The sequence below is a fragment of the Pecten maximus genome, chromosome 10 (assembly GCF_902652985.1).
Source record: "Pecten maximus chromosome 10, xPecMax1.1, whole genome shotgun sequence".
Lineage (NCBI taxonomy): Eukaryota > Metazoa > Mollusca > Bivalvia > Pectinida > Pectinidae > Pecten > Pecten maximus.
Window position 1 is genome coordinate 34346966 of NC_047024.1, and position 24863 is coordinate 34371828.

The 24863-nt window shown below is 37.5% G+C and overlaps 2 protein-coding genes across 2 annotated transcripts; one reads left to right on the forward strand and one right to left on the reverse strand.

The window, feature by feature from the left end:
* Positions 1 to 563: 563 nt before the first annotated feature.
* Positions 564 to 15119, reverse strand: LOC117335529 (very-long-chain 3-oxoacyl-CoA reductase-like). Its single transcript, XM_033895573.1, has 10 exons — positions 14883 to 15119; positions 11266 to 11312; positions 9910 to 9985; positions 9086 to 9196; positions 8616 to 8680; positions 6780 to 6824; positions 6310 to 6426; positions 5601 to 5666; positions 4719 to 4868; positions 564 to 3954 (listed from the first exon to the last, which is right to left on the reverse strand). Exons 1-10 carry the CDS (start codon positions 15067 to 15069, stop codon positions 3841 to 3843), a joined length of 978 nt encoding a protein of 325 aa, XP_033751464.1. The 5' UTR covers positions 15070 to 15119; the 3' UTR covers positions 564 to 3840.
* Positions 15120 to 22551: 7432 nt separating this feature from the next.
* Positions 22552 to 23394, forward strand: LOC117336645 (zinc finger protein ZFPM2-like). The gene has a single exon (XM_033897256.1). It carries the CDS (start codon positions 22552 to 22554, stop codon positions 23392 to 23394), a length of 843 nt encoding a protein of 280 aa, XP_033753147.1.
* The last annotated feature ends 1469 nt before the right edge of the window (positions 23395 to 24863 follow it).

Below are 24863 nucleotides of genomic sequence, written 5' to 3' on the forward strand. Positions count from 1 at the left end.
TGGTATCCTGTTGATGAAAATCCGGGAGGTTTACCCCGTTTCTTAATCTGTTGTAGAATATCACAAGTAAAGAACTCATTATCAAATAATCTATCTCAGCACAACACAACTTCACATCACACCTCACCATTCTTAACCATTCTTAACAAGTACACATTCACAATAATAATTAAGATTTAAAGACACATTGTTGGATACATACCCACGGTAGCATATAGCGTAGTGCAATTATAACCATGGGTATCTGTTAAAGACATGGACATTTAAAGACTTATGATGCCCCTCTCCCATCAGAGATATGGGTGCCCTGTATAGTAATCATTGTCTGTCTGACCTTCTGTCTATCTGGCTGTCCATATCTAGTACATTTGTATGTATTGACAAATTTACATGATATTTAGTCAAGATGTTCATTAGATTCAAAGGTCAATGTCAAATTTTTCATGTTATTACAAATGAACATTTTGTCATGAGATGATGAAGCAATGTTGGTCAGAATTAAACAAAAAAATAATTGACCAAAGTCAAGGTCACTGGTTTAAAGGTCAAGGTGAAGTTTTTTCTCTTTTTGCTGATGAAAATTTTGTAATGACATTAAGCAAAGTTGGTGGGAATTAAGCAAGAAGTCAAGGTCACTTGATCAAAGGTCAAGATCATTTGGGCCTAGAGGTTAAGGACAAAGCAGATCTCTATTACCGTGGCTCTTAGTGGGGGAGGTACTTAAGTTTTACATAAAACAAATTGAAGCTTACAAATGAGTATTATACTTGAATTTGGAGGTGGATCATGTATAATATATTTTGCTTCAATGCAAATGGCTTCTTGATTATTGGGGACATACATGTATTGCCATACAATGGATCCCTTGCTGACCTGTCAGAGTTCTAGTTATTTCTGAATATCTAATGATCCAAACAACACAAACGAGGATAATGCTGAGTAAGTACACAGTTGCAAATTGATTAGAACATGGACAAAAGATAGAGTACATACTGTCATTAAACTACCCAAACAAAACACCACAGTTATCAGTATAACGCCTCTTACACAAAAAGTTTACTTGTGATAAATCAACCATTAATTTGCATAAATTACCTTGCACTCGATCATTCCTATACTAATATACAATGGTACAAAGTACATATCAATGGTACGATAAGCAACGTCCATTGGACATGGTGACAAATGGGAAAATCAATAGTTGTATAATCTTCCCGAACACCCGAGTCCCCACTTTTAATTATAAATCAAATGAATTTTTGATTAACAGAACAAAACTTCAAAATACTAAATGTCCAACACATCTACCTTTCTTATTATGTAGTATATCATGTTTCAACACACTTATGCTGGTAATATAATATTGCACAGTTGTTATCTAAATATTCCCTGTAAAGAGGGGTAAACTATCTGAAAGTAATACTGGCAGTAACAGCAATTTAAAGGAAATTCAATGTACCAGGTAATTAGTTAACTGCTGGATCGGACTGGACATCTTATATTATGTTTGGCAGTATGAAAAAAAATGTTATATTTCAATATGTTCTTGCCATTTATAAACGTAATTGAATTTTCTAATGTCATGATGACCTCGCAGTACCACATAAATATGAGCTAACATCACAATAAGGTGACCTTTGAATAGAGAGTGTAATACATGTATCTTGGGGAACCAAAACATTTAAGCATGTGGCCCTTGGCTTAGGCAGGTTTGACTACATGATCACACTGTGTGGGTGGGTGGTATATATTTTGTCTTTATTTCGTTGTAACTTGAGATACTTGTAGTCAGTCCATTGACAAAGTACTACTCTATAAGGACTACACTAAATAGAAATATACAAAACAGTCTGATTGTAATACTGATAAAGTATTGATTGGAATTCATTAAATCCTATGCCTAAGAATTTGAATGAATACATATATATATACTGTCTATAATCAGAGACATATATACAGATATTTATCTATCAATTTATCTATCAATTTATCTATCAAGTTATTTCTGTACCATCCGATATACGGTAATACTATACTGACTGTAAAACAAAGGGAAATAACTCTAGGTAGATCAAGGGTGTAACAATGGCCCAATATTATTGGTGTGTGAGGGGTAGGAGGCACTTAATTAAGTTGGTGGGTGGTTGGAGTAAATCCTCTTTTTTCTATATTTTTTATACTAAAATATGTTTAAATATCTAATTGTTTTGGGGTCTCTGTAAGAATTGCCTCACATCCCTCCCATGTACATAGATAATTTTGAAACAAACCTTAGAATAAATCTCACTCATTTTACCAAACATTTTAAAATTCAAAACACGACTGTTGTACACTTATAATGCTCAAAAGTTTTTCTTTACAGAGAAGCAATTATGAAAATGTCACCTTAATGGGAAAAAAGTCAAAGACTACATATTTAAAAATTAACATGATTATATTTTATTGCTTCCCTTAAATCTTAATTATGTTTCTGTTTTCATTATTGTTCATTAGATCAGTCTGATAACATTATGTGTGTTTTCCATTGCTTGTTCCAAACTATCAGCTAGGCCTGATCGCACACACTTGGCAAGTATAGAAATATCTTTCTTACTGGTATCAGAGTTTGAACAGCTTTGATTTACTCAATTTTTTTTTTAATACAAGAATTAATACATACAAAAAATCTTTTAAATAATTGTATATAGTTGATGCACAAACATTTACATGTTCATTTAATAATTTATATCAGAAGTTTGAATTAGACATCGGTGAGATGATTGGTCCCTGTTTGAATTTGATATCGGTGAGATGATTGGTCCCGGTTTGAATTTGATATCGGTGAGATGATTGGTCCCTGTTTGAATTGACATCAGTAAGATGATTGGTCCCTGTTTGAATATGACATCAGTGAGATGATTGGTCGCTATTTGAATTTGATCTCAGTGAAATGATTCACCCTGGTTTGAATTTGATGTCAGCGAGATGATTGGTACTCGTTGGAATTTGATATCGGTGAGATGATTGGTCCCGGTTTGAATCTGACAAAAACCTGAACTTTTCACATGTTATTGTTACTCATTATTTGTGATGATACAGTATTAAATATAAACACGATCTGGAGGTAAGGTTATTTTAATTGAGCATAAACAATGGGAATTCAATTAGTTAATTAGTTAATTAATGGAAATTTCTTGATTTTGTAATTCTGGAATATATATGAATACAACATATACAAATTCGTATGCCATGTGGAATCACAGGAATAGCCTTATCTCACAATACATGATAATATAGTTTAGGGTACTGTCTGACAATAATTACCACCATTTTGGATCAGGATTAATTATGGCAACTTCAAAGCACCACCTGTCATGGTACTGTATGTCATGCAATTAAGAAGAGGACAATTTTCAATTCAATTATCTGCTTAAATTTAAATTGAGGAAAGTTTCCCTTGATGTAAGTAACATGTAAGTAACAAAAACTTCCCAAGTCAATTACTAGTAACATGTAAGTAACAAAAACTTCCCTAGTCAATTACTGTAAACGTACTATTTTGGCCAACTCAATTTTTAGCACATATACACCAAATTTTAACCGATTAGTGCTATGATTAATTGGTGCATTCACGTTATCGGTTATGAAAACAATATATAGAATGTTAAATTAGTACATAATTTAGAGGAATAAAACTAAGATAACTGCCAAATACTTGTATGTACGTTTACAGTATGTTCTTACATGTAAATCAAGCAAACTTCCTCAAGTCTGTTTACACATTAATAAATCAATGATTAGAAAGTGATAAAAAACAACATGGAAGATTTGTTTAAGTGGCTATATAGCACTTTGAAGTCTCTATTCTTTCTTCTGCTGAGCAAGCTTCTTAAAGGCTCGGACTCTGGCTGTGTTCAAGATCTTGAAGGACACGAGTGAAGTGAGCCACAATGGTAAAGCATTGGTTAAGTATCCCTGCAAACACAAAAATAAAGAGTACTTGTATATGTTTTTGATTGATACAGAAACTAAAAACATGTAGTGCTGTATCAGACTAGCTTTCACATTCAAGTTCTGGAACTACGTACGATAGCTCCTAGCTGGAACTACGTACGATAGCTCCTAGCTGGAACTACGTACGATAGCTCCTAGCTTGAACTACGTACGATAGCTCCTAGCTGGAACTACGTACGATAGCTCCTAGCTGGAACTACGTACGATAGCTCCTAGCTGGAACTACGTACGATAGCTCCTAGCTGGAACTATATATGATAGCCCTTTTCATAACTGATTCAATGAATGCCATACTGTACAGGTGACACAATCCACTTCCATATCAACTTCACCTCTATATTGCTAAGTCTTCCTTAATATTGTCTGTTGAGAAGAGTGTCATTACGTTTTAATTGACTTCATTACCTGAATCATAACATGAAGAAAAGATTCAACTCTCCTACAGCATAAAATTGTAATATTTTTAGATGACACCCTAAAAGTGCAGACACAGAGAAAATGAAAATTTGCATCAAAATAAATGCATGAAGGAAGGAACCCTATCTGTTTAAACATGCAGAAATGCCTAGGACAAAATAATATAGAGAATATTCACGGTATATTGAAAATTTTCATCCATTTGACAATGTGTAATTGTTTTTTAATTGACTAATTAAATGATGACTGATAGGGTCTAAAAAATCAAACACTGTGCTATAGTTGTCTTAAATAAAGGTAAGGATTACCAGGAGGTTATGACTCCAGAAACCATTTGTACGGTTTGACACGCCAATGAGACTCAGGGCCGACCTAACGAAGGAATCTGGTGTAGGAACCATCACACTAGCCTTCCTTATCTTACTCATCTTGGTTGTCACAAAGTTTGGCATCACTGACTGAAAACAAAACAAAATTCACCTATAATGTACAACAAACCTAGCTATGAAGACCACCAAAGAGGGAGGCTGAAAAACGGTCACTACAGGCAGGTTGCCTTTATAGACCGGTCAAGATTTTCACATCAACCAGTTTATACCAGTGTATAAGCTATACAGCCAATTCTTGTCTGTCTTTTGGGTATGCTACACGCACATTACAAAACTAGATAGATCAGTGTTAGGAATCATTTGACATGGACATAATTTAATGATCTGTATTTTTTGACAACATTTTCTTTACTTTTCAATTAGTGCATTTTTTATAACAAATATCAGTTCTTGGCAGCGATATATATACATATATGTAAAAAAACAATATTTCATGAATTTCAGATTGGCCAGTCTATGTTATGTAGTAGTAACTTCTGATTGGTTAAACGAGCAGTATATATGTATCCTGATTGGTCAGACAATATGTCCAACCAGAATGAAGGTAATTCTAATCTGGTCTTTAAGCTAGAAGTACAAAATATTGTACCAATTTAGAATACTTTTACATTGTACTCATGGTATTGCAAAAAGGTGCACGTGCACAACAGAATAAAAGCCGGATTGAAATTAAAATAATTCATTTTAAAGTTTGATGGAAACCTTTTCCTATATACATATTATTTTAAAGTCTTGGTCTTTTATTGTATATCATCATAATCTAATTCTGGTGATTTAACTACTGATTTATAGACAACATACCTGGACTATAATGCCTTTGGATTCATACTCCTTCTGCATACATACAGAAAAGTAGTCGACATAGGCCTGAAAATATAATCATTGTACAATTTTTAAACAAACATGTTATCTGTGAATTTACATGAAGGACTGGGATTTTTAAAAATCTTACAGTAAATTTTTTTGTTTTCTTAAGTGTCCCAAGTTTGATGAGGTCTCTGATAAACACGGATAAATATTTTTATGGACAACATTTCAGTGACTACACTCTATCACCTTCATTAGACAATATCCAATCATATTTTAGTCTGATAAAAGTGGCATAATAATTATGTAACAGGAGAGAGAGGAAATGCAACAACCAGACTGGAATTTGAGCCCATATTGCTCCCTTCAACAAAGTCTTCGACCCAGAAAACACACACAAGACCTTTAAACACCTTCAAGGATATTTAGCTGGGTGCCAAATGTAACACGAGAAGAAAAATGCAACGACCAGACCGGGACTCATACCTCAGACGTCCAAACTCTAAACAGACCCTCTAACCATTTGAGCTACTTGGCCACCTGTGTACAGCCCAGTTCAGTTACGCTACAATTATAACTCTTACTTTGCGACATATGAAAGTCTATTATGCACTGTCTAAACTCTAATGCTTTAATCCTATACCACATAGGGAGACCCTTTATTAGGTTTTACACTATGAAATGCATGTTTGTGTATAAATACCTTGGCAGCTGCATACACTCCCAGTAGAGGGGTAGGTTTCATCCCAGAAGCAGACGACAAATTGACAATAACTCCTTTCTTTTTTGCCACCATTTGAGGAATTACAATACTTGTCATCTATTTTAATGAGAAAGTCAGTGCTTGAATCATACTTGAACTGTATACCAACAAATAAAGCAAATGTACATTTTGCTAAAACTTTAAAAAAAATTCTTGAAAAGACCAGCTTTGAATTATGCAGCTAAAAATGTTAAGATAAGATTTTAATCTTGTGACTTGCATGTAATTTCCATTTGAAACTTTGAACTACTGCAATTATAGCTTGCAATCTTCATGTGTACATATATATAGTCACCATACATATATACATGTATGCCATTTTAATTCTATAGATACATGCATGTGTATAAGACTTTCAGTAAATTTCTGATATTTCATTTATTTATTAAAATTGTTATAAATTTACTTACCATGGTCACGGAGGTTATATTTACTTCAATCAAGTCAATGAATTTCTGAAATTGTCAAAATTAACTCTTTTTAGTTATATCAATGAAAGTGAAATGTTAAGAAAACAATTTCATCGTTGGTAAAAAGCTTAAAATTGAACTAACAGCCTAGAAAAAGCATTGAAATACTTTATGATAAAACCAACATTAACACCTCTATTTTAATATAGGAAAACTAAAGCATGAAGAAATACAGCAGCTATATATATATATATATACAAATGTATACAATTGTAGGTATCAATATGATAAAAATTATTTCTTGATGTGCCCTCTGATTCTGTAGACTACCACCCGCTATGTCAGATACTGACATTAAGGAGTGTAGTTTACAGATTAGGAGTACAGATCAAGATATGATTTCAATCAGATTGCTACAGCTATATGTACCGTGGTATATAGCCACTATGTATATTGCTGCAAACATATATCTGCGAGATGTAGTGCAAAAGGTTAATACAAATGTCACATCAGATTCTTGTACAGAACTACAATAGCTCAGCCATTTGATATTGAATATTGCTCTATTGCCACAATATCTTCAATGAAGTTACTTTACTGTTAAAATTGGCCAAGGGTTTGGTGTAGGAGAGTCGAGCATGGAGTAATTCTTACTAATGACACATTATATTGCTGCTACATTTTCACCAGAATACTGCTGCTATTATGAGTGGTTTTTACAGCAGTTTTCATCACAACGTGTACACCATTATCTAATGTGGTGATATATACCACAAGTCAGATAATATTTACCACAGACTGGTAAAAAAGAATCAGAAACAAGAGATCCCAGAGGGATCTTGGCACCCGCCATTGAATGATCTTTATAGGTTCCATGTCAGATTGATCTTCTCTCTATTTTTCCCTTCCTCTTACTAATCTGTGTAAATTGAGAAACATCCCTCCAGTACTTTTCAAACAAGGGCGAACTTTGAAATTTGAGATTTAGCGATAATGGCTGTTTGCCGACCATGTTGTTTTCAGATTGGTCCCAAAATACAATATGACCAAGGGGAACCTACATATCAAATTTCAGAAAGATCCCTTCAGTACTTTAAGAAATAGAGATAACAAACTTCAATTGTCAAAATCCAAGATGACTGCCTGTCGGTCATGTTGTTTTCTGATCAGTCCCAAAATGCAATATGCATAACAACAGACCAAGGGGAACCTACATAAAAAATTTGAGAAAGTTCCCTTCACTACTTTCTGAGAAATAGCGATAACAAACTTCAATTGTCAAAATCCAAGATGGCTGCCTGTCGGCCATGTTGTTTTCCGACTGGTCTGAAAATGCAATATGCATAATTAGGAACCAAGGGAAACCTACATATGTTATTTCAGAAAGATCCCATGAGTATTTTCTCAGAAATAGTGATAACAAACTTCAATTGTCAAAATCCAAGATGGCTGCCTGTCGGCCATGTTGTTTTTCGATTGGTTCCAAAATAAAGTATGCATAACAATGGACCAAGGGCAACCTACATATGAAATTTCAGAAAGATCCCTTCAGTACTGTCTGAGAAGTAGCTACAGACCAAGGGGAGCCTACATATGAAATTTGAGAAAGATCCCTTCAGCGCTTTCTGAGAAATAGTGATAACAAGAATTGTTTACGGACGGAGGGACAGACGGAGGGACGACGGACGGACGGATGGAAGGAAGGACGACGGACTACAGACGCAAGACGATTTGAATAGCCCACCATCTGATGATGGTCGGCTAAAAATACAACCTGTTGTTGGTTCAGTGGTTATAACTGATGTAAAGTAGAAACTCGCGGATTTAAGCCTTTACCTGGTCTCTGTCCGGGACCTCGTGTAGGAATGCTGGGAAGTCATAGCCGAGTCCAACATTGTTAACTGGAAATGTCAGAAATACAACACATGTACATATAGCTTGTCTGAAAACAATTATTACAGACACAGCAGTTTACATTTACAAGTTTGATGGTGTTAATGATGTATATCATCTTAATCAAGTTTGAATATTATGATATGACCTAATGGTGATGTGAGCAATGTTACATTATTCTATGGGATTTTTTAAAAAGAAAAAGATGAATATTTAACAGATATTCAACACATAATCATTAAATGTTGACTGCTAAACAAAACATGAGACACAACATTAATAAAATATTTCTAGAGTCTTGTAAAAGTTTTACGATAATTTATGCTTGTGTCTAGTCTAAACTCCTTTAATTTAGCCTTTTTAATATAAAACACATAAATCCAAAATCATTTATCGCTGCAGAGAAAACTAACTTAGAACTCCAATGTCCAGTCCCTCAAGGGATTTACTAATGCCTGGGTAGATAGAAGCTCCTTTGGAAAAGTCTGCTACTATGATCTTTGTCTTCACACGGAACCTGGATTCTAAAGAAATATCAAATTGAAATTGTAAAGTCAAATGTTGCATCTGCATATTCATTTATTTGTGAGGCACCCTACCAATAAAACAAACATACTTGTCCCTGCTTAAAATAGTAGGTGACCTTGACCCAAAAACCCTGAAATTTAAGCTTGTCTGAGATAGTATGGTCCTTTAAAACTGTGTAACATTTTATTAAAGTCTGTCAAGGAATGAAGCCACAAGAGTGCTGATAAACTTTGGCAATACGTACACACATGTATATGCTGATAGACTCATGGAGACAGATAGGAAACCTATATTCCCCTGGTTTCACCAGTAGAGGACTAATAACGTATGATTTTGATGCAGGTGCACAATTACAAAATCAATATCTTGTGCAAACAAAATTTAAATAAATTTTGGTCTAGTAGTTTTGGATAGGTCGTTATATATATTCCTTCTCCATAAAGGGGAGAAACTCTTATCTGTCTGAATATGATTCAGGTGGGCAACATATAAACCATTGCAAGCTAAGAGATTGTGTACAAAATATCACCAAATCAATCTGGATGTTGGATATTTAAATACTCTTACAAATTTCTAAAACAAAGTGACATTATAACCTCAGGATTTTTCACCGCTGTCTTCCTTGTGGAATCTAACTCTCAATCATCTTAGATGAATATCCTGTAGCTTTCACACATTATTTTTCGATTCACTTTAATGAAGAACTTACCAATATCATTAGCTAAAGCTTTTAACTTTGATTCAGTGCGGCTAATTAACACAATGTCCATCCCTTTCTGGGCCAACTACAAACACAAAAGTAAAAAATATATGCATTTAAGGAAACAACACAGATGATACTAAAGTGTTCACGACTGTGAATGATTGAAAAAAACTAATGATGACCATGTTTTAATGGTAAATTAGTCCTCATCAAAACAGGCACAATACCTGGTCATGATTCATGACAAACAGGTGAGTAAAAGAGACCTAGTTCTTGACCCAAAAAAGCAAAAGGCTGAAATTAATACAAAATTCTATGCAATATTTTTTTATATCAGACCTAACATACATGATGTCCGCAGAGTAGTGATATCCCATCAAGGACAACTTTTCTCAATTCAAAACTTCAGCCAAAGTAACATCATCCATGGTTTAAAATAATTAATTGATTTTATAATTGAATCACAACACATTTAATTAGTAATTCAGTGATAATATTGAAGAATCTTGTGTCTGGGCTGATACAATATGTACATGTAGGTACTAGTTCCAAGGTATATTGCAACTTTCAGCATTTAAAATTAGAATACATGAGGACCTTAATTATTTTTTCTAAACTAGGCTAAAATACTTATACATTACGTTTGCTAAATTAAGGATTTGAAGAGCCTGAATGGTTCCTAAATCTAATACAACAAATCAAAGAGAAACTCTTGATTCTAAAATTAACAAAGTTTAACTATAGCCAAGGGAACCTTTTGAAACTGCTAGTCATGCCAGTGACTATTAATAATGTAACATCATACCTAAAGTGACCCTGATGACATATTTCTGAGAGTCACTTTTAAATATCAGCAGTGGATTTACTCTCAGGTTCATATTAACTACACTATCGTAAATTCTGTCCTCTGGCAATAGTCAAATGATAGGCTCATTTTCATTTCATTTACAATTTAAACTCTAACATTGCATACTAGTAAGTTCACATACATGTATGTATACAATGTATACCATTATTCACAATATTAGTGTAAGAACACCTGTATACGTACATGTATATATATGATATCAATCTTGTATATAAACTGTGCTCACATCTTAGCTTTTAGCCAAAAGTTAATTATTTTAATGTTTAAACTAATGTTAGTACATGACTGTATGAGTTTCTTTTTTTATATAACTCATTAATGGCAAGTCAAATGCCGGCATGGCATTAATAAAAGTGTCATTGTGACAGTACTACTACAACAGTTACCTTGACTGTTAATCGATTGCACATTTACTGTAAAGTTAAATTCCAGGGTTTTTTATTCATTTGTATCATTAGAGCTTTCACTACTAAGCTGTTTTATCTAGGCCTCACCTGTTCTGTGTATGACTTCCCTATACCATCTGTACAGCCAGTTACCACTGCAACAGAAAACAAACTAGGCATTACTCAAAAAGTACCAAGGATGTCACAATGGAGTAGTGACAAACATACCTGAATTCACAATAAATAATGATTTCACTATTATGTTTATGTAATTTTTTACACTTCCATAAAGTCCATTATATACTTTGTGGTAAAATTGAAATACACTGTACTGCCTACTGGTTTCAAAATGTCTTTAAGCTTTCTTAGATGGGTTATTCATTTCAACCACTATCTATATGAGTTAAAACGTGGATATTAGAAATACATTGTATAGTGACATAATCAGCACCCGCCTGGTACCTTCAAAGATGCTAAAATAACACTGTATAATTATATGTAACTGATTCCCTGATGCAATCAATTGTACAAACTACCGATACATCAGGACCGGCATGTTTAAATATCATATATATACATAATACTTATATCATTACATATACAAGTCAATTATTCGTTTCTTTTAATTTTCAATTCCTCGAACCTACGTATACACATACAGTAGCTGTCTGTAGTGTTGTTAAATTTCCCCCTAATTCAAAACATTGAGGCGTTAACCTCCTTCCAATGAAGAATACTACAACTATTTCACCTTTGTCAAACTATAAAGACCATTAACACCATGTTCAATGTATACATGGATGAATAATATGCTGACAATTTATGTCATTTTTTAGGGAATAATTTCACTTTTATTAATGTGAAACATATTATAAATCAAATTTACATATATAATACATGTATGTACAATATGGGTTGTGGGTTTGATATTTATGTTACCTTACATTAATAACAATGTCCAATAAAATAAGCAGTACTGCAGGTCGTTATAAGTATAAACTTTAATTCCAATTTTTGATGTCGGAATTGATGACATGAGTATAATTTGGCTAAAAAGTTGTCCTGAAAAAACTAATATTCAACATAAACATATATCCATATGACCAAACTGTATATATGTGGTTCATATGTGGTTGCCCCTGGCCTGCTATGATAAGTTCTCTCATCTTAAAATTACCAAGCAATTGAACCTATAGCTTGAGGGGGAAGTAGATTTAACCAATATACGGTACATATTACAGATCTAGGAATGTACATTCATGTAAATGTACATAGGAGCATTATGTAACAATATAATGATCAAAGCTCAAATCCACTTTATGTATGGCAAACTACAGAACTAGCACTAGACATACATGTACAAGTCATATTTAAAATATTTCATTAAATCAGCAAGAAATACCAATTCTGACATAAAGACATTATATAAGCCTATGGGTATTTCCGCCTAATTTAATCATATTGAGACAATATATGGTCTGACCACAGGGACATGTTTAGTCTTATACTTGGCTTATTCTCACTGGGGATAGCTAAGACCTTTTTGTCTTATTTTGGGAAGAAAATGGGGAATTGGGAAATAGTTTAAAGGAGTATAAACAGCATTTTTTTAAAATTTGGTTCAAATTTAAAACTAGAACTGTCGCCAGGATGGCTGACTAATACCCCCGCAATCTGCACGAGTCAATGGTGAATTGGAACTGTTAATTAGAGGCTAACTAAGATAACCCAGTGATATAGTGACCAGTTGCCATAGCAACCATGATTTTGAGAGGAAAAAAAGTGAGATGCACATCTACACATGGTTCTCTATATTTGAGTTAAGTTTCATTGAAAACGGCCCTTCGGTTTAGGAGGAGTTGTCCGGACAAACTTAAAGTTAGGGTTCTTATCGGAAAACCTGTTTTTAGTGACCAGTTGCCATAGCAACCATAATTTTGAGAAAAAAGAAAGTGGCATGCACATCTACACATGGTCCTCTATATTTGTGTGAAGTTTCATTGAAATCAGCCCTTCAGTTGAGGAGGAGTTGTCCGGACAAACTTAAAGTTAGGGTTCTTATCGGAAAACCTGTTTTTAGTGACCAGTTGCCATAGCAACTATAATTTTGAGAAAAAGAAAGTGTGATGCACATCTTCACATCGTCCTCTATATATGTGTGAAGTTTCATTAAAATCGGCCCTTCGGTTTAGGAGGAGTTGTCCGGACAAAATACGTCTACAGACAGACGGACGGACGGACAACCTGATTCCAGTATACCCCCCTAACTTCGTTGCGGGGGTATAAATAATTCTAATTGGAATGTGGTCCATTTAAAGCTCCAAGAAAAATTCCTGTTATATTATAGAAAACAGCCTGAAATACCCAGAAAATACATGAAGACATGTCCCTGTGGTTAAGCCACAATATATACAATATAAATTGTAATATCATTCAGAGTACCCGATTGCATTTAAAATGATCAATAACAAGAACCCCAGAGGGCCTGTATCGCTCACTTGGTTGGATTTGACCAAACATCAAAATACGTTCATTTTCAATTTGTTAATAGCTTTATTTGTTAATGTCTATAACAACGCTATATAGTTATGTGGAAGGGACCTCAACAGCTTCAAAGATAAAACCCAGAAATGCAGTCAAGTCTCCCTCGGGGAGTGGAAAGACCCCCAAGGATTGTTTCTACAACATGATTGTGTTTAAAGTAACTAAGTCCCCTAGGGGTGGGGAAAGACCCAAGGGCCTATTTCTACAACAGGATTAGGGTTATATCATATGGTACATATGGTTATGGGTTGGGAATCTCAACAGTTTCAACACTACAAAAAAAGTGTTTATAGCAATTGGCCAAGATGCTCACTTTTGGATCCAAATTTGGTCATATTCCGATCCGCTGTTATGAAGAAGAAGTCAATTGTTGACGGATGACACGGTATGACATAAGCTCACCTTGGTCCTTCAGATCAGGTGAGCTAAAAACGATTATAATTTTTGTAAGACATATATTCTTACCCAACCAAAGTATATGATTACTATATATCACTCTGACTTAGTACAGCAGAACCATGCAGGGTCAAATCTAGGTCAATATTAGCCAGAGTTTCCTCTGGCCCTGACACCATGCATGTCTGGTGTACACACCACACCAGACATGGTGTCAGGGCCAGAGGAAACTCGGGCTAGGTCAATATGACCATACCAAGGTTATTGATAGTAATTGGATTTACATTTAAACAATAGAGGAGGAAGTTTGGAACAATTGCAAAACCTGAAAAAAAGCAAATATAAGTTCACTTCAAAAATATCTGCATTCAATGCACTTCATCCGCGATCCGTGAAAACGTCCGGAAACGTGTACTACAACGTATTCGATACAGTGTACCAGACAAACAAGGAAAAACCCTTTCCGTTACAGTAAGTCTATTTAATTTCACAACGGAAATCTTGCGGTAGGCCAGTCGATAAAACAATAACATCCCGTTACGTATTTTTTTAAATACACAAAATTCTTCATACGCGTTGATTTTGAAGACATGCAGTCGATGGAAGGGACGAAATAATGTATGATAACCATGAAAAAAATTCTGTGTTATTTCTTACGTTTTATAATATAAAAACATATAAGAGTACATCTCTTTTACTCTTATATGTTTTAAATTTTACAAAACGAGTCAGGCACCTGCAGCTGACCTGTGCTTAAGGTTAATATTTAGGATGAGTTGTCTTACCGGCCCATGCCCCCGTCTTCTTCAAGTCCACGCCAAGTCCAAGTGGTTTGGCCAGAACAAAACATTTCAGTCCTGATAAAATAGAACAAGTGAACTTAAAAGCAACATATGAGACTGCAACAGCACCGGCTGCAGCATACCACTCCATATTCTTGCCAAGCACACTTTGTACCCAGGAGGACGCCATGTTGTTTGTTTGCCAGGTGACCACAAAATTTCGCGTGAGTGTTGCGTTTAGATGAAAGGCTGACGTATAGTGCTATAGTCAAGCGTGTTAGCTACAGCTAGGTCGAGTCGCAGGCCAAAAATCCAATCCACCTAATGGACATCGGTATATATAGTTTATCGATTATATTGGCCTGATAAGTCTATTATTAGATTTGTGCGAGTAAAGGTAAAACTAAGACAGAAAAGTGCACATTTCCCCCATAGTTCATAGTTAGTTCATAGTATTCGACGTCCTTGTAAGCTTGTGGCTTCTGTCGACGCATCTTCATGGTTGTACACTCATTTGCAGGTTGCGCAGAGGACACGTATACAACTTTTATATATATATACATTAGTAGCAAGAAGGTAAAAACTTTACTGGATGATTGACCCAATGCTTATTGAGCCTAGATTTAAAAGTATTAAGGGACGGGGAATCTACTACTGATGTGGGAAGTCGATTCCATGTATTTACAATCCTATTTTTAAAAGCTTGTCCCCTAATATTAATGTTGTACCTAATCTTTTTAAGTTTTTTGGAATTCCCTCTAGTATTAAGGTTATCAAGTGTAGGTATTACTTGTTGATTAGATATGTCTAAATTGCTAATCAATTTATAGGTTTGAACCATGTCTGCTCTTAATCTCCTATATTCAAGTGATGGAAGTCCCAGATGACGCAGGCGTTCTGGATATGATAGATCTTTTAGTGATGGAACTAGTTTAGTGGCCCTTCTCTGGATGTTTTCTAGTGACATTTTGTCTTTCTTTAACATGGGAGACCATGTAGTGATATTTGTTTCTAAATAGGGGCGTACTAGTGACTTGTAAAGGTTTAGAAACATTTCTACATTCATACAACTATAGCCTAGTATATTTTTTGCTATAATAACTAACCTATATACTATTCCACCAACTGTAACTCTCGCAGCAGTGGGGATTTTTTTTCTATACCATATATGATTCTCTGATACCAAGTTATGCATCTGATTTTGTGCAAGTGAATGAATAATTAATTCAACGACCATTTGGGATTGTAATTGACAGACTGGACGATTCAAGGAAGGCTACGGTAGACTTTTCTCATTCGAAAGTGGCCTATGTTTACAAGCTATTTAATTTTAGTGTCAACACATGGCAATAGCTAGGGGCAGGGACGTACTAGGGGCGACATGAGGGGAAATTAGTACACAGTAAAATTATTACCTGATCAATTGTACTGCTCCTCTTCTTAAGTACAAAGAATATATAGGGGATGTCCATTAGGTGGATGACACTGTAATGAAAATAGATAACACATACCGATCAGGCATCGTTGTGTATTGTTTACATGTGTTCATCCGGGTCCTGAACTATTCTCGTGCATTCTCCCGCACGCTTGATTATGTAATCCTACCCTTGTATGTAAAACACTTGAATGACTCAGATGGTCTATATCGGAGGGTATAAAAGCCGGCTCTGACAGAACACAAAGACTCTGATCTCGGCATCCAAACTGCACAGACAGAAGCGGAGAGACCCTAAGAAAGGTAGCTAGTTATGGAAAGATAGATGTGACCACGGTCTTCTCCTTGATCCATCAACTAATCGTTTTAACACAGAGTGTTTGGCAGAGGCTGATAGGTTAGCGACTACAATTTAGTTGGCGACTACAAGCAGGTAGTCGACGGTCAAGTCAGCAACTACAAGGTAGTCGGCGGGCATGTCAGCGACCATATTATAAGTAGTGTTGGTGGTCAGCAGCAAACACCAGGGGTTGGGTGGCCGATGAAAATACATAGGAACAGTCAGAGCGTATAATCATGTTCGATTACACATATTGCTAGTCACTGAATCCCCGTAGCCGTATAGTCAGCGGTCACACACAGACCGGCGACCAGTAAATATAACTAGCCGTTGTGAGTGGTACGGGACGAGTTATAGTATTAAGATTAAGTGTCAGCGGTCAGACAGACCACTGTATATATAAAACTTATATTTTATGTGTTATATGTTCTCGTTAAATGTTAAAGGCTACCAAATAGTAGTAATATTTGTATATATTTGCATCTGTAGACTAGTCACTAACCAGGATCTATTAGAGGTAGTGACGAACCCATTTGTAAACGTCACAAATTTTGGTGGCAGCGGCGGGATCCTGGTTATTTGACAACTTGTTTGTGACATTTTAGTAGTCTACAGTTTATAAACTGTTGTTGATGTAATAATAATAATAATAAAAAAATTGTTTGTTACTTATATTCTCACTGTGATTTAATATGGCAGAAGGCTATACCAGTGACCAGTCTGACAGGGAATCAGATAATGGTCTTGACTTTAACAACACCGGTCATATTCACTTTGATTTCTCAACCCCTATCACACAACCCAATATACCGATGCGGAAGCACGCAGTTGTCGACTCTGGGTTTGGAACCAAAGAAAAAGATACTCGTCTAAAACCGGAGAAGTTCTCTCCAGACTATAGTCTTGGATTAAGGGACGAAAGTATACAAAAGTTTGAACAAGAGATTAAAGAGCTCGGAGAACAAATGAAACAGATGCAGGCTAGCAGTCACAATCTATTGTCTCACACTAAACCAATGACATCTGTACCATGTCCGCTGGGTGTGGATAATGATCACAGACTAGATGGTCACAAATATGACAATGTAACCACCAGAAAAAAAAGAATGAGTAGAGTTGCCAGCAGGAGGGATGCTGAAGAAACAGACGATGAAGTCAGGGACATGTCGACAAAATATAAAAGTAAAATGGTTACCGTGAAAGTGGCAACATATGACGGCACATCTCCATGGGTTGACTTCAAATCACATTTTGATGCTTGTTCTCGAATAAACCGATGGACTGATAATGAGAAAGGTCTCCACTTAGCAGTAGCATTGCGGGGCCAAGCTCAAGGGATACTGGGTGACCTTGACATTCCTAAGCAGCAGGATTATGAGTCGCTAGTCAAAGCCTTGGAGGAGAGGTTTGCTCCCCCAAACCAGACTGAGCTTTATAGGGTTCAGTTAATGGAGAGGCGTCAAAAAGCATCGGAAAGTTTACCAGAACTGGGACAAGCGATTAGACGGCTTGTGAACTTGGCATATCGCACAGTGCCAAATGATGTTAGGGAGACATTGGCTATGCAACAGTTCATTGAAGCACTTGCAGACTCCGAGATGCGCATAAGAATCAAACAGTCGAGGCCTAAGAATTTGACTGAGGCCATACAACTATCGGTTGAATTAGAGGCATACAACCGCTGTGAGAAGAAATCAAAGGAAGGCCAATCATATCTTAGAAATACTAATACTGAAACATCTGAGGGGTCAGAGATGTTAAAACTGCTCCAGGACATGCAGAAAAAGCTAGAGTCTCTGGAAAAGGACGTTGGAAAGATGAAGTCTAGAAGTAGGTCTAATGTGGTCAGGAACAAGAACTGCTTTAACTGTGGTGAGGAGGGACATTTTCGTAGAAATTGTCCCAAGCCTGACAAAAAGAATGACCCTAATAAAAGTCAGAAACAACCAGGGGCCCAGCAGGTGAACACCCATCGTCGACAGAGACGAAAGAAACCAAGAGCTGGCATTGGGTTGTCTACAGCCGTGCAGGAAGCAGGCATGTATATAACTGCCGAAGTTCATGGAACTAAAGTAAACCTATTGGTTGACACAGGGGCAACAGTCACCATCATATCAGAGCGAGTGTTTGATAAAATTACAGAATCGGCTAAACCTCGCCTGAGTAGAGTTCACCAAGATGTTTTAACAGCTAGTGGTGAGAAACTTGAGGTCAAGGGCAAAGGGAGTTTTGTCATCCGGCTTAATAAGACAAAAGACATTTATGTGGAAGCAATTATTGCTAAGATTAATACCGATGGTATTCTGGGTCTAGACATAATGCAGGAGAGAAATGGGTCTCTTGATTTCAAGAAAGGTGTTCTCACACTTGATGATGTAACGGTACCGACATTCTACGAGGGTGCTATGGGTTGCTACCGACTTTCACTTACAGAGAAGGTAACCATTCCTGCCAACAGTGAGGTCGTGGTCCAAGGGAAGGTATGTTTACCAGAGGGTGAAACAGTCAGCAAACTACTTCTAGTTGAGAAACCAGCGACTTTTCTTAAGACAGAGAGAGCATTAGTCGCTAGGGCACTTGTGCAGTATGATACTACGGTGCCTGTAAGATTAATGAATCTGGGCAACGAGAGTCAACAATTTTACCCAGGGACAACGATTGCTCAGGTCAGCACTATTGATGGTGTAATGGGAACCGTCGACGAACCGACACCTAACAAAGTAGCTGGACTTAGGGCAGATATCCAAACATTGTTGAATGACTCCAAAAATAATCTTACAACAGATCAATACAACGCTGGGTATGAATTGCTGCTAAAACATCAGAACCTGTTTGCCGTTACCGACGACGATCTGGGTAGAACAGACTTGATTCAACATAAGATCAACACTGGGGGTGCCAAACCCATAAAACAGCCAGTAAGAAGAGTGCCAGGCAATCTTGGTCCCGAGATTGATAGACAAGTAAAGGATATGCTTGACAGAGGGATCATACAGAAATCCTCCAGTCCATGGAGTTCTGGGATCGTCCTCGTGAAAAAGAAGGACGGGAGCTTACGATTTTGCGTGGATTATCGACAGCTGAATGCTGTTAGCATTCCGGATGCGTATCCACTTCCACGTATTGACGAGGCTCTTGATCAAATGTCAGGTTGCTCGTGGTTCTCAACACTCGACCTAAACTCCGGTTATTGGCAGGTTGATTTGGCTCCTGAAGATCGCCAGAAGACTGCATTCGCGACAAGAACAGGTCTTTATGAGTTCACGGTCATGCCTTTTGGTCTAGCGTCAGCTCCTGCGACATTCGAGAGACTGATGGAAACGGTACTAGCAGGTTTACAGTGGCAGACCTGTTTAATTTACCTAGACGATATAATCGTGACCGGGAAGACATTTGAAGACATGATTGAGAATCTGCAACAAGTTTTCAAACGCTTACAAGAAGCTGGATTAAAGCTAAAGGCGAGAAAATGTTGTCTGTTTGCCAAAGAAGTCATTTACCTTGGCCACAAGATCTCGGAGGAAGGTATCTCCACCGACCCAGATAAGGTGAAGAAAGTTGCGGAGTGGCCAGTCCCAGTCAACATCAAACAACTGCGGTCATTCCTGGGGTTCTGTAGTTATTACAGAAAGTTTGTCAGGAACTTTTCTGTGATTGCGAAATGCCTACACAAGCTGACAGAAAAGGGACGGAAATTTGATTGGACACCTCAGTGTCAGGAAGCGTATGAGATTCTGAAAAGAGAATTGACAAGTGCAAAAACTCTGGCCCACCCTGATTTTAGTAAAGAGTTCATACTCGACACCGATGCGAGTCATGAAGCTATTGGGGCTGCACTATCACAGGAAATTGATGGCATAGAGAGACCCATAGCATTTGCAGGACGAACATTGACCAAGGCAGAGAGGAAGTATTGCGTAACGCGTAAAGAGTTACTGGCTGTCGTCAATTTCACAAAATACTTCCGGCATTATCTGTATGGCAGAAAGTTTACTGTCAGAACAGACCACAGTTCGCTCAGATGGTTGCTGAATTTCAAAGACCCAGAGGGCCAGATGGCAAGATGGCTTCAGGTGTTAAGCTCATATGACATGCACATCATTCATCGACCAGGGAAGCAACATCAGAATGCCGATGGACTGAGCAGGATCCCTTGTCGTCAATGCAACTTTGACCCAGACTGGGAACTGAAGGCAGACAATCGAGCAACTGAATATACAGCTCAGATAGTGAGGAGCATAGACCCTTGTAAATCTGATGAAAAAGAAAAACGTCAGAAAACCCTGAGCGAAAAACAAGAGGAAGATGATGACTTAGGTCTGGTTATTGACTGGGTCAAGAAAGGGGAAAGACCTGGGTATAAGTCCATAGGTGGCAGAAACAAAACAGTGAAATCCCTATGGTCACAGTTTGAAATACTGTCCATTCAAGATGATCTATTGGTGAGAAAAACACAAAAAGGAGTAGTTCATATTATAGTTCCTAGAAACGAACGTCGCACAATCCTTGGTCATGCCCATGATAACAAGACAGCTGCTCATCTGGGAACAAGAAAGACACTTGCCAAGATCCGCCAACAGTATTACTGGCCTGGGATACAAGATGATATCAAACGATATGTCACTGGTTGCACGATGTGTGCTAAGAGCAAGAACATGACAAAAACCAAGAGAGCACCTATGCAGATAACTGAATCGGGATACCCAATGGAGCGCATAGCTATGGACATTCTGTGCGAATTGCCGGAGACCGATGATGGCAACAGGCACATCTTGGTTATCTCCGACTACTACACAAAGTGGACAGAAAGTTTTCCAATGCAAAACATGAACGCAGAGACCGTAGCACGCATACTGGTAGAAGAAGTCGTCTGTCGATTCGGAGTCCCCAGTATTATCCATTCAGATCAGGGCTCTCAGTTTGAGAGTGCATTGTTTCGGGAAATGTGTCGTATACTGCAAATTCAAAAGACCCGTACCACTCCCTACCACCCGCAGTCAGATGGTATGGTTGAGCGGTTCAATAAGACACTGGTTACCATGTTGAGGGCATTTGTGAATGAGCGACACACTGACTGGGACAGACACTTGCCATATGTCATGATGGCATATCGGTCAACCGAACATGAGACCACTTCCAATTCCCCAAACTTCATGATGCTTGGAAGAGAAACTTCTACTCCACTAGATCTACAATACTCAATGCCACGAAATCTGAAAGCATTACCACAGAATACATGGGCGTGGGAGCTACAGGAAAAGATGGAAGACGCACATCAGTTAGTCAGAGAAAGTGTAAAGGGACGAATGCTTAGACAGAAGAAGCTTCATGATCAGAAACTCTCCTGGCAACCATTCAAAGCTGGTGATGATATATTCGTTTTCTTTCCCAACGTCAAGACAGGACAAAGTTCAAAGCTAGCCTGTCGCTGGAAGGGTCCATTCCGAGTGATATCAAAACTCACTGACGTCACATATCGCGTACGCTGTGGGCGAAAAGGGAAGCTACAAGTAATTCATGTAGACCGCATGAAGCCAAAAAAAGTTCAGATGCTCAGGAATGAGAATGCAGAGGATTTTGCAAAAGTTAAAGAGCAACAGACTCAGGTTGACGAGAGTTGTTTCGAGAGCAAGCAAGTTGATGACAGTAGAAGTGATTGGTGTGAGGAGAGTGCTACTTTCAAAGAGAGTGAATACGAGTCTGGGAGAGACCTTAAGAATATTAGTTCTAAGAATATAGAAACTAATCCAAAACAGGGTCGCAGACATAGGAAAGCACCTGCCAAACACTCTGACTATATTTTGTACTAGTCTATGTCTTGAGATGTTTTATCATAAAATACCTGTATCACATGAAGAAGATATACCACTAATCAAAGCTTTTGGTACTTTCAGAGAATGGTAAACACAAAGACGACCCCAATGAAGGCATGTCCTATGTGCAAGTTCAGAACCGCTGGAACAGAAGAGCTCAGGGAGCATCTTGTGATGTGTGGTCTGAAACACTCTGAAAAGAATGCATTTGCCTGTACGCATTGTAACTTCACGACTACAAAGCAAGTATACCTTACTCGTCATGAGAAAAGACATATCGAAGAGAAGGGTATGGACAAAAACAGCCAACCTGAGACCGTCCATGTGTCTAATCTACCAGAGGATAAGCAGACCGCAGGATCCAGTGACAGCTCAAGCAGCTCCAGTAGTGATAGTGACGATGGGTCGGATGATGATTCCTATCCTTCGCCTAAGGAAACAGAAGATTGGCAAAAGCAGGACCCTGGGAGCTTACTGTCCGAGGAGTCGGAGAAAGAAACTACTGAGCCAGTTGTCCCATCTGACAACAGACCTTCAACCTCAGCTACAGCAGTGGCCACAAATCCTGTACCCCCGGATGATTCTTTGATGGGTCGGGTGATCAGGAAATCAACAAAACCTACACTGCCATTTCATAAGAAGAGAATAGCAGAACAAAGTGGTGAACCAGGCAAAAGGCTACGTGCCACAGATCTGCGACATGTCATCCCGAAACCAGTAACTCTGGATCATCCCACGAAGCGACATACGAGTACGGTTAGTCGACGTTTTGTTAGTGTTGGAGTCCAGACGGAGCCCGCCATGAACAAAACTAAGCGGACAGTCACGACCACTTGTCGATATCATGAGGCAGGCAAGCAAGTGAAACAAACCACGGTAGATGAAACCTACTTTTATTTGGATACCTTCACTGGAAGTAGAGAATAGGCTAGATGCCCACAACATTTGGACGGACCTCACTTAAACGAAGTGTCCGTACACTAGTGTTTCAACACTGCTGGATTAATAAAGAAAGTTTATTTGTTTTGTAAATAATTGTTTTCCTTTGGTTCTTTGATTTCGTTCTAACATAATTAAGAAGCATGGAAGCTTCAACCTCGAAGGCGTGGGTAGTGTAATGAAAATAGATAACACATACCGATCAGGCATCGTTGTGTATTGTTTACATGTGTTCATCCGGGTCCTGAACTATTCTCGTGCATTCTCCCGCACGCTTGATTATGTAATCCTACCCTTGTATGTAAAACACTTGAATGACTCAGATGGTCTATATCGGAGGGTATAAAAGCCGGCTCTGACAGAACACAAAGACTCTGATCTCGGCATCCAAACTGCACAGACAGAAGCGGAGAGACCCTAAGAAAGGTAGCTAGTTATGGAAAGATAGATGTGACCACGGTCTTCTCCTTGATCCATCAACTAATCGTTTTAACACAGAGTGTTTGGCAGAGGCTGATAGGTTAGCGACTACAATTTAGTTGGCGACTACAAGCAGGTAGTCGACGGTCAAGTCAGCAACTACAAGGTAGTCGGCGGGCATGTCAGCGACCATACTATAAGTAGTGTTGGTGGTCAGCAGCAAACACCAGGGGTTGGGTGGCCGATGAAAATACATAGGAACAGTCAGAGCGTATAATCATGTTCGATTACACATATTGCTAGTCACTGAATCCCCGTAGCCGTATAGTCAGCGGTCACACACAGACCGGCGACCAGTAAATATAACTAGCCGTTGTGAGTGGTACGGGACGAGTTATAGTATTAAGATTAAGTGTCAGCGGTCAGACAGACCACTGTATATATAAAACTTATATTTTATGTGTTATATGTTCTCGTTAAATGTTAAAGGCTACCAAATAGTAGTAATATTTGTATATATTTGCATCTGTAGACTAGTCACTAACCAGGATCTATTAGAGGTAGTGACGAACCCATTTGTAAACGTCACAACACCAAATCCAAAGAAAATATAATATAATGGACATCCCCTATATTTTCTTTGTATTTTCTGTCATCCACCTAATGGACATCCCCAATATATATTCTTTGTATTTTTTGTCATCCACCTAATTGAAATCCACAATATATTCTTTGTATTTTTTTGTCATCCACCTAATGGACATCCCCTATATATTCTTTGTATTTTTTGTCATCCACCCAATGGATATCCCCAATATATTCTTTGTATTTTTTGTCATCCACCTAATGGACATCCCCAATATATTCTTTGTATTTTTTGTCATCCACCTAATGGACATACCCTATATATTCTTTGTATTTTTTGTCATCCACCTAATGGACATCCCCAATATATTCTTTGTATTTTTTGTCATCCAACTAATGGAAATCCACAATATATTCTTTGTATTTTTTGTCATCCACCTAATGGACATCCC

Excerpts from the sequence above, each read along its gene's own strand:
- LOC117335529 (XM_033895573.1), bottom strand. The coding sequence starts at position 15,069 with ATGGCGTCCTCCTGGGTACAAAGTGTGCTTGGCAAGAATATGGAGTGG. Across the intron at positions 9,986-11,265 it reads GGAAGTCATACACAGAACAG|TTGGCCCAGAAAGGGATGGA; the intron begins GTGAGGCCTAGA and ends TTGTGTTTGTAG. Across the intron at positions 5,667-6,309 it reads GAGTGTATGCAGCTGCCAAG|GCCTATGTCGACTACTTTTC; the intron begins GTATTTATACAC and ends TTATATTTTCAG.
- LOC117336645 (XM_033897256.1), top strand. The coding sequence starts at position 22,552 with ATGGTAAACACAAAGACGACCCCAATGAAGGCATGTCCTATGTGCAAG.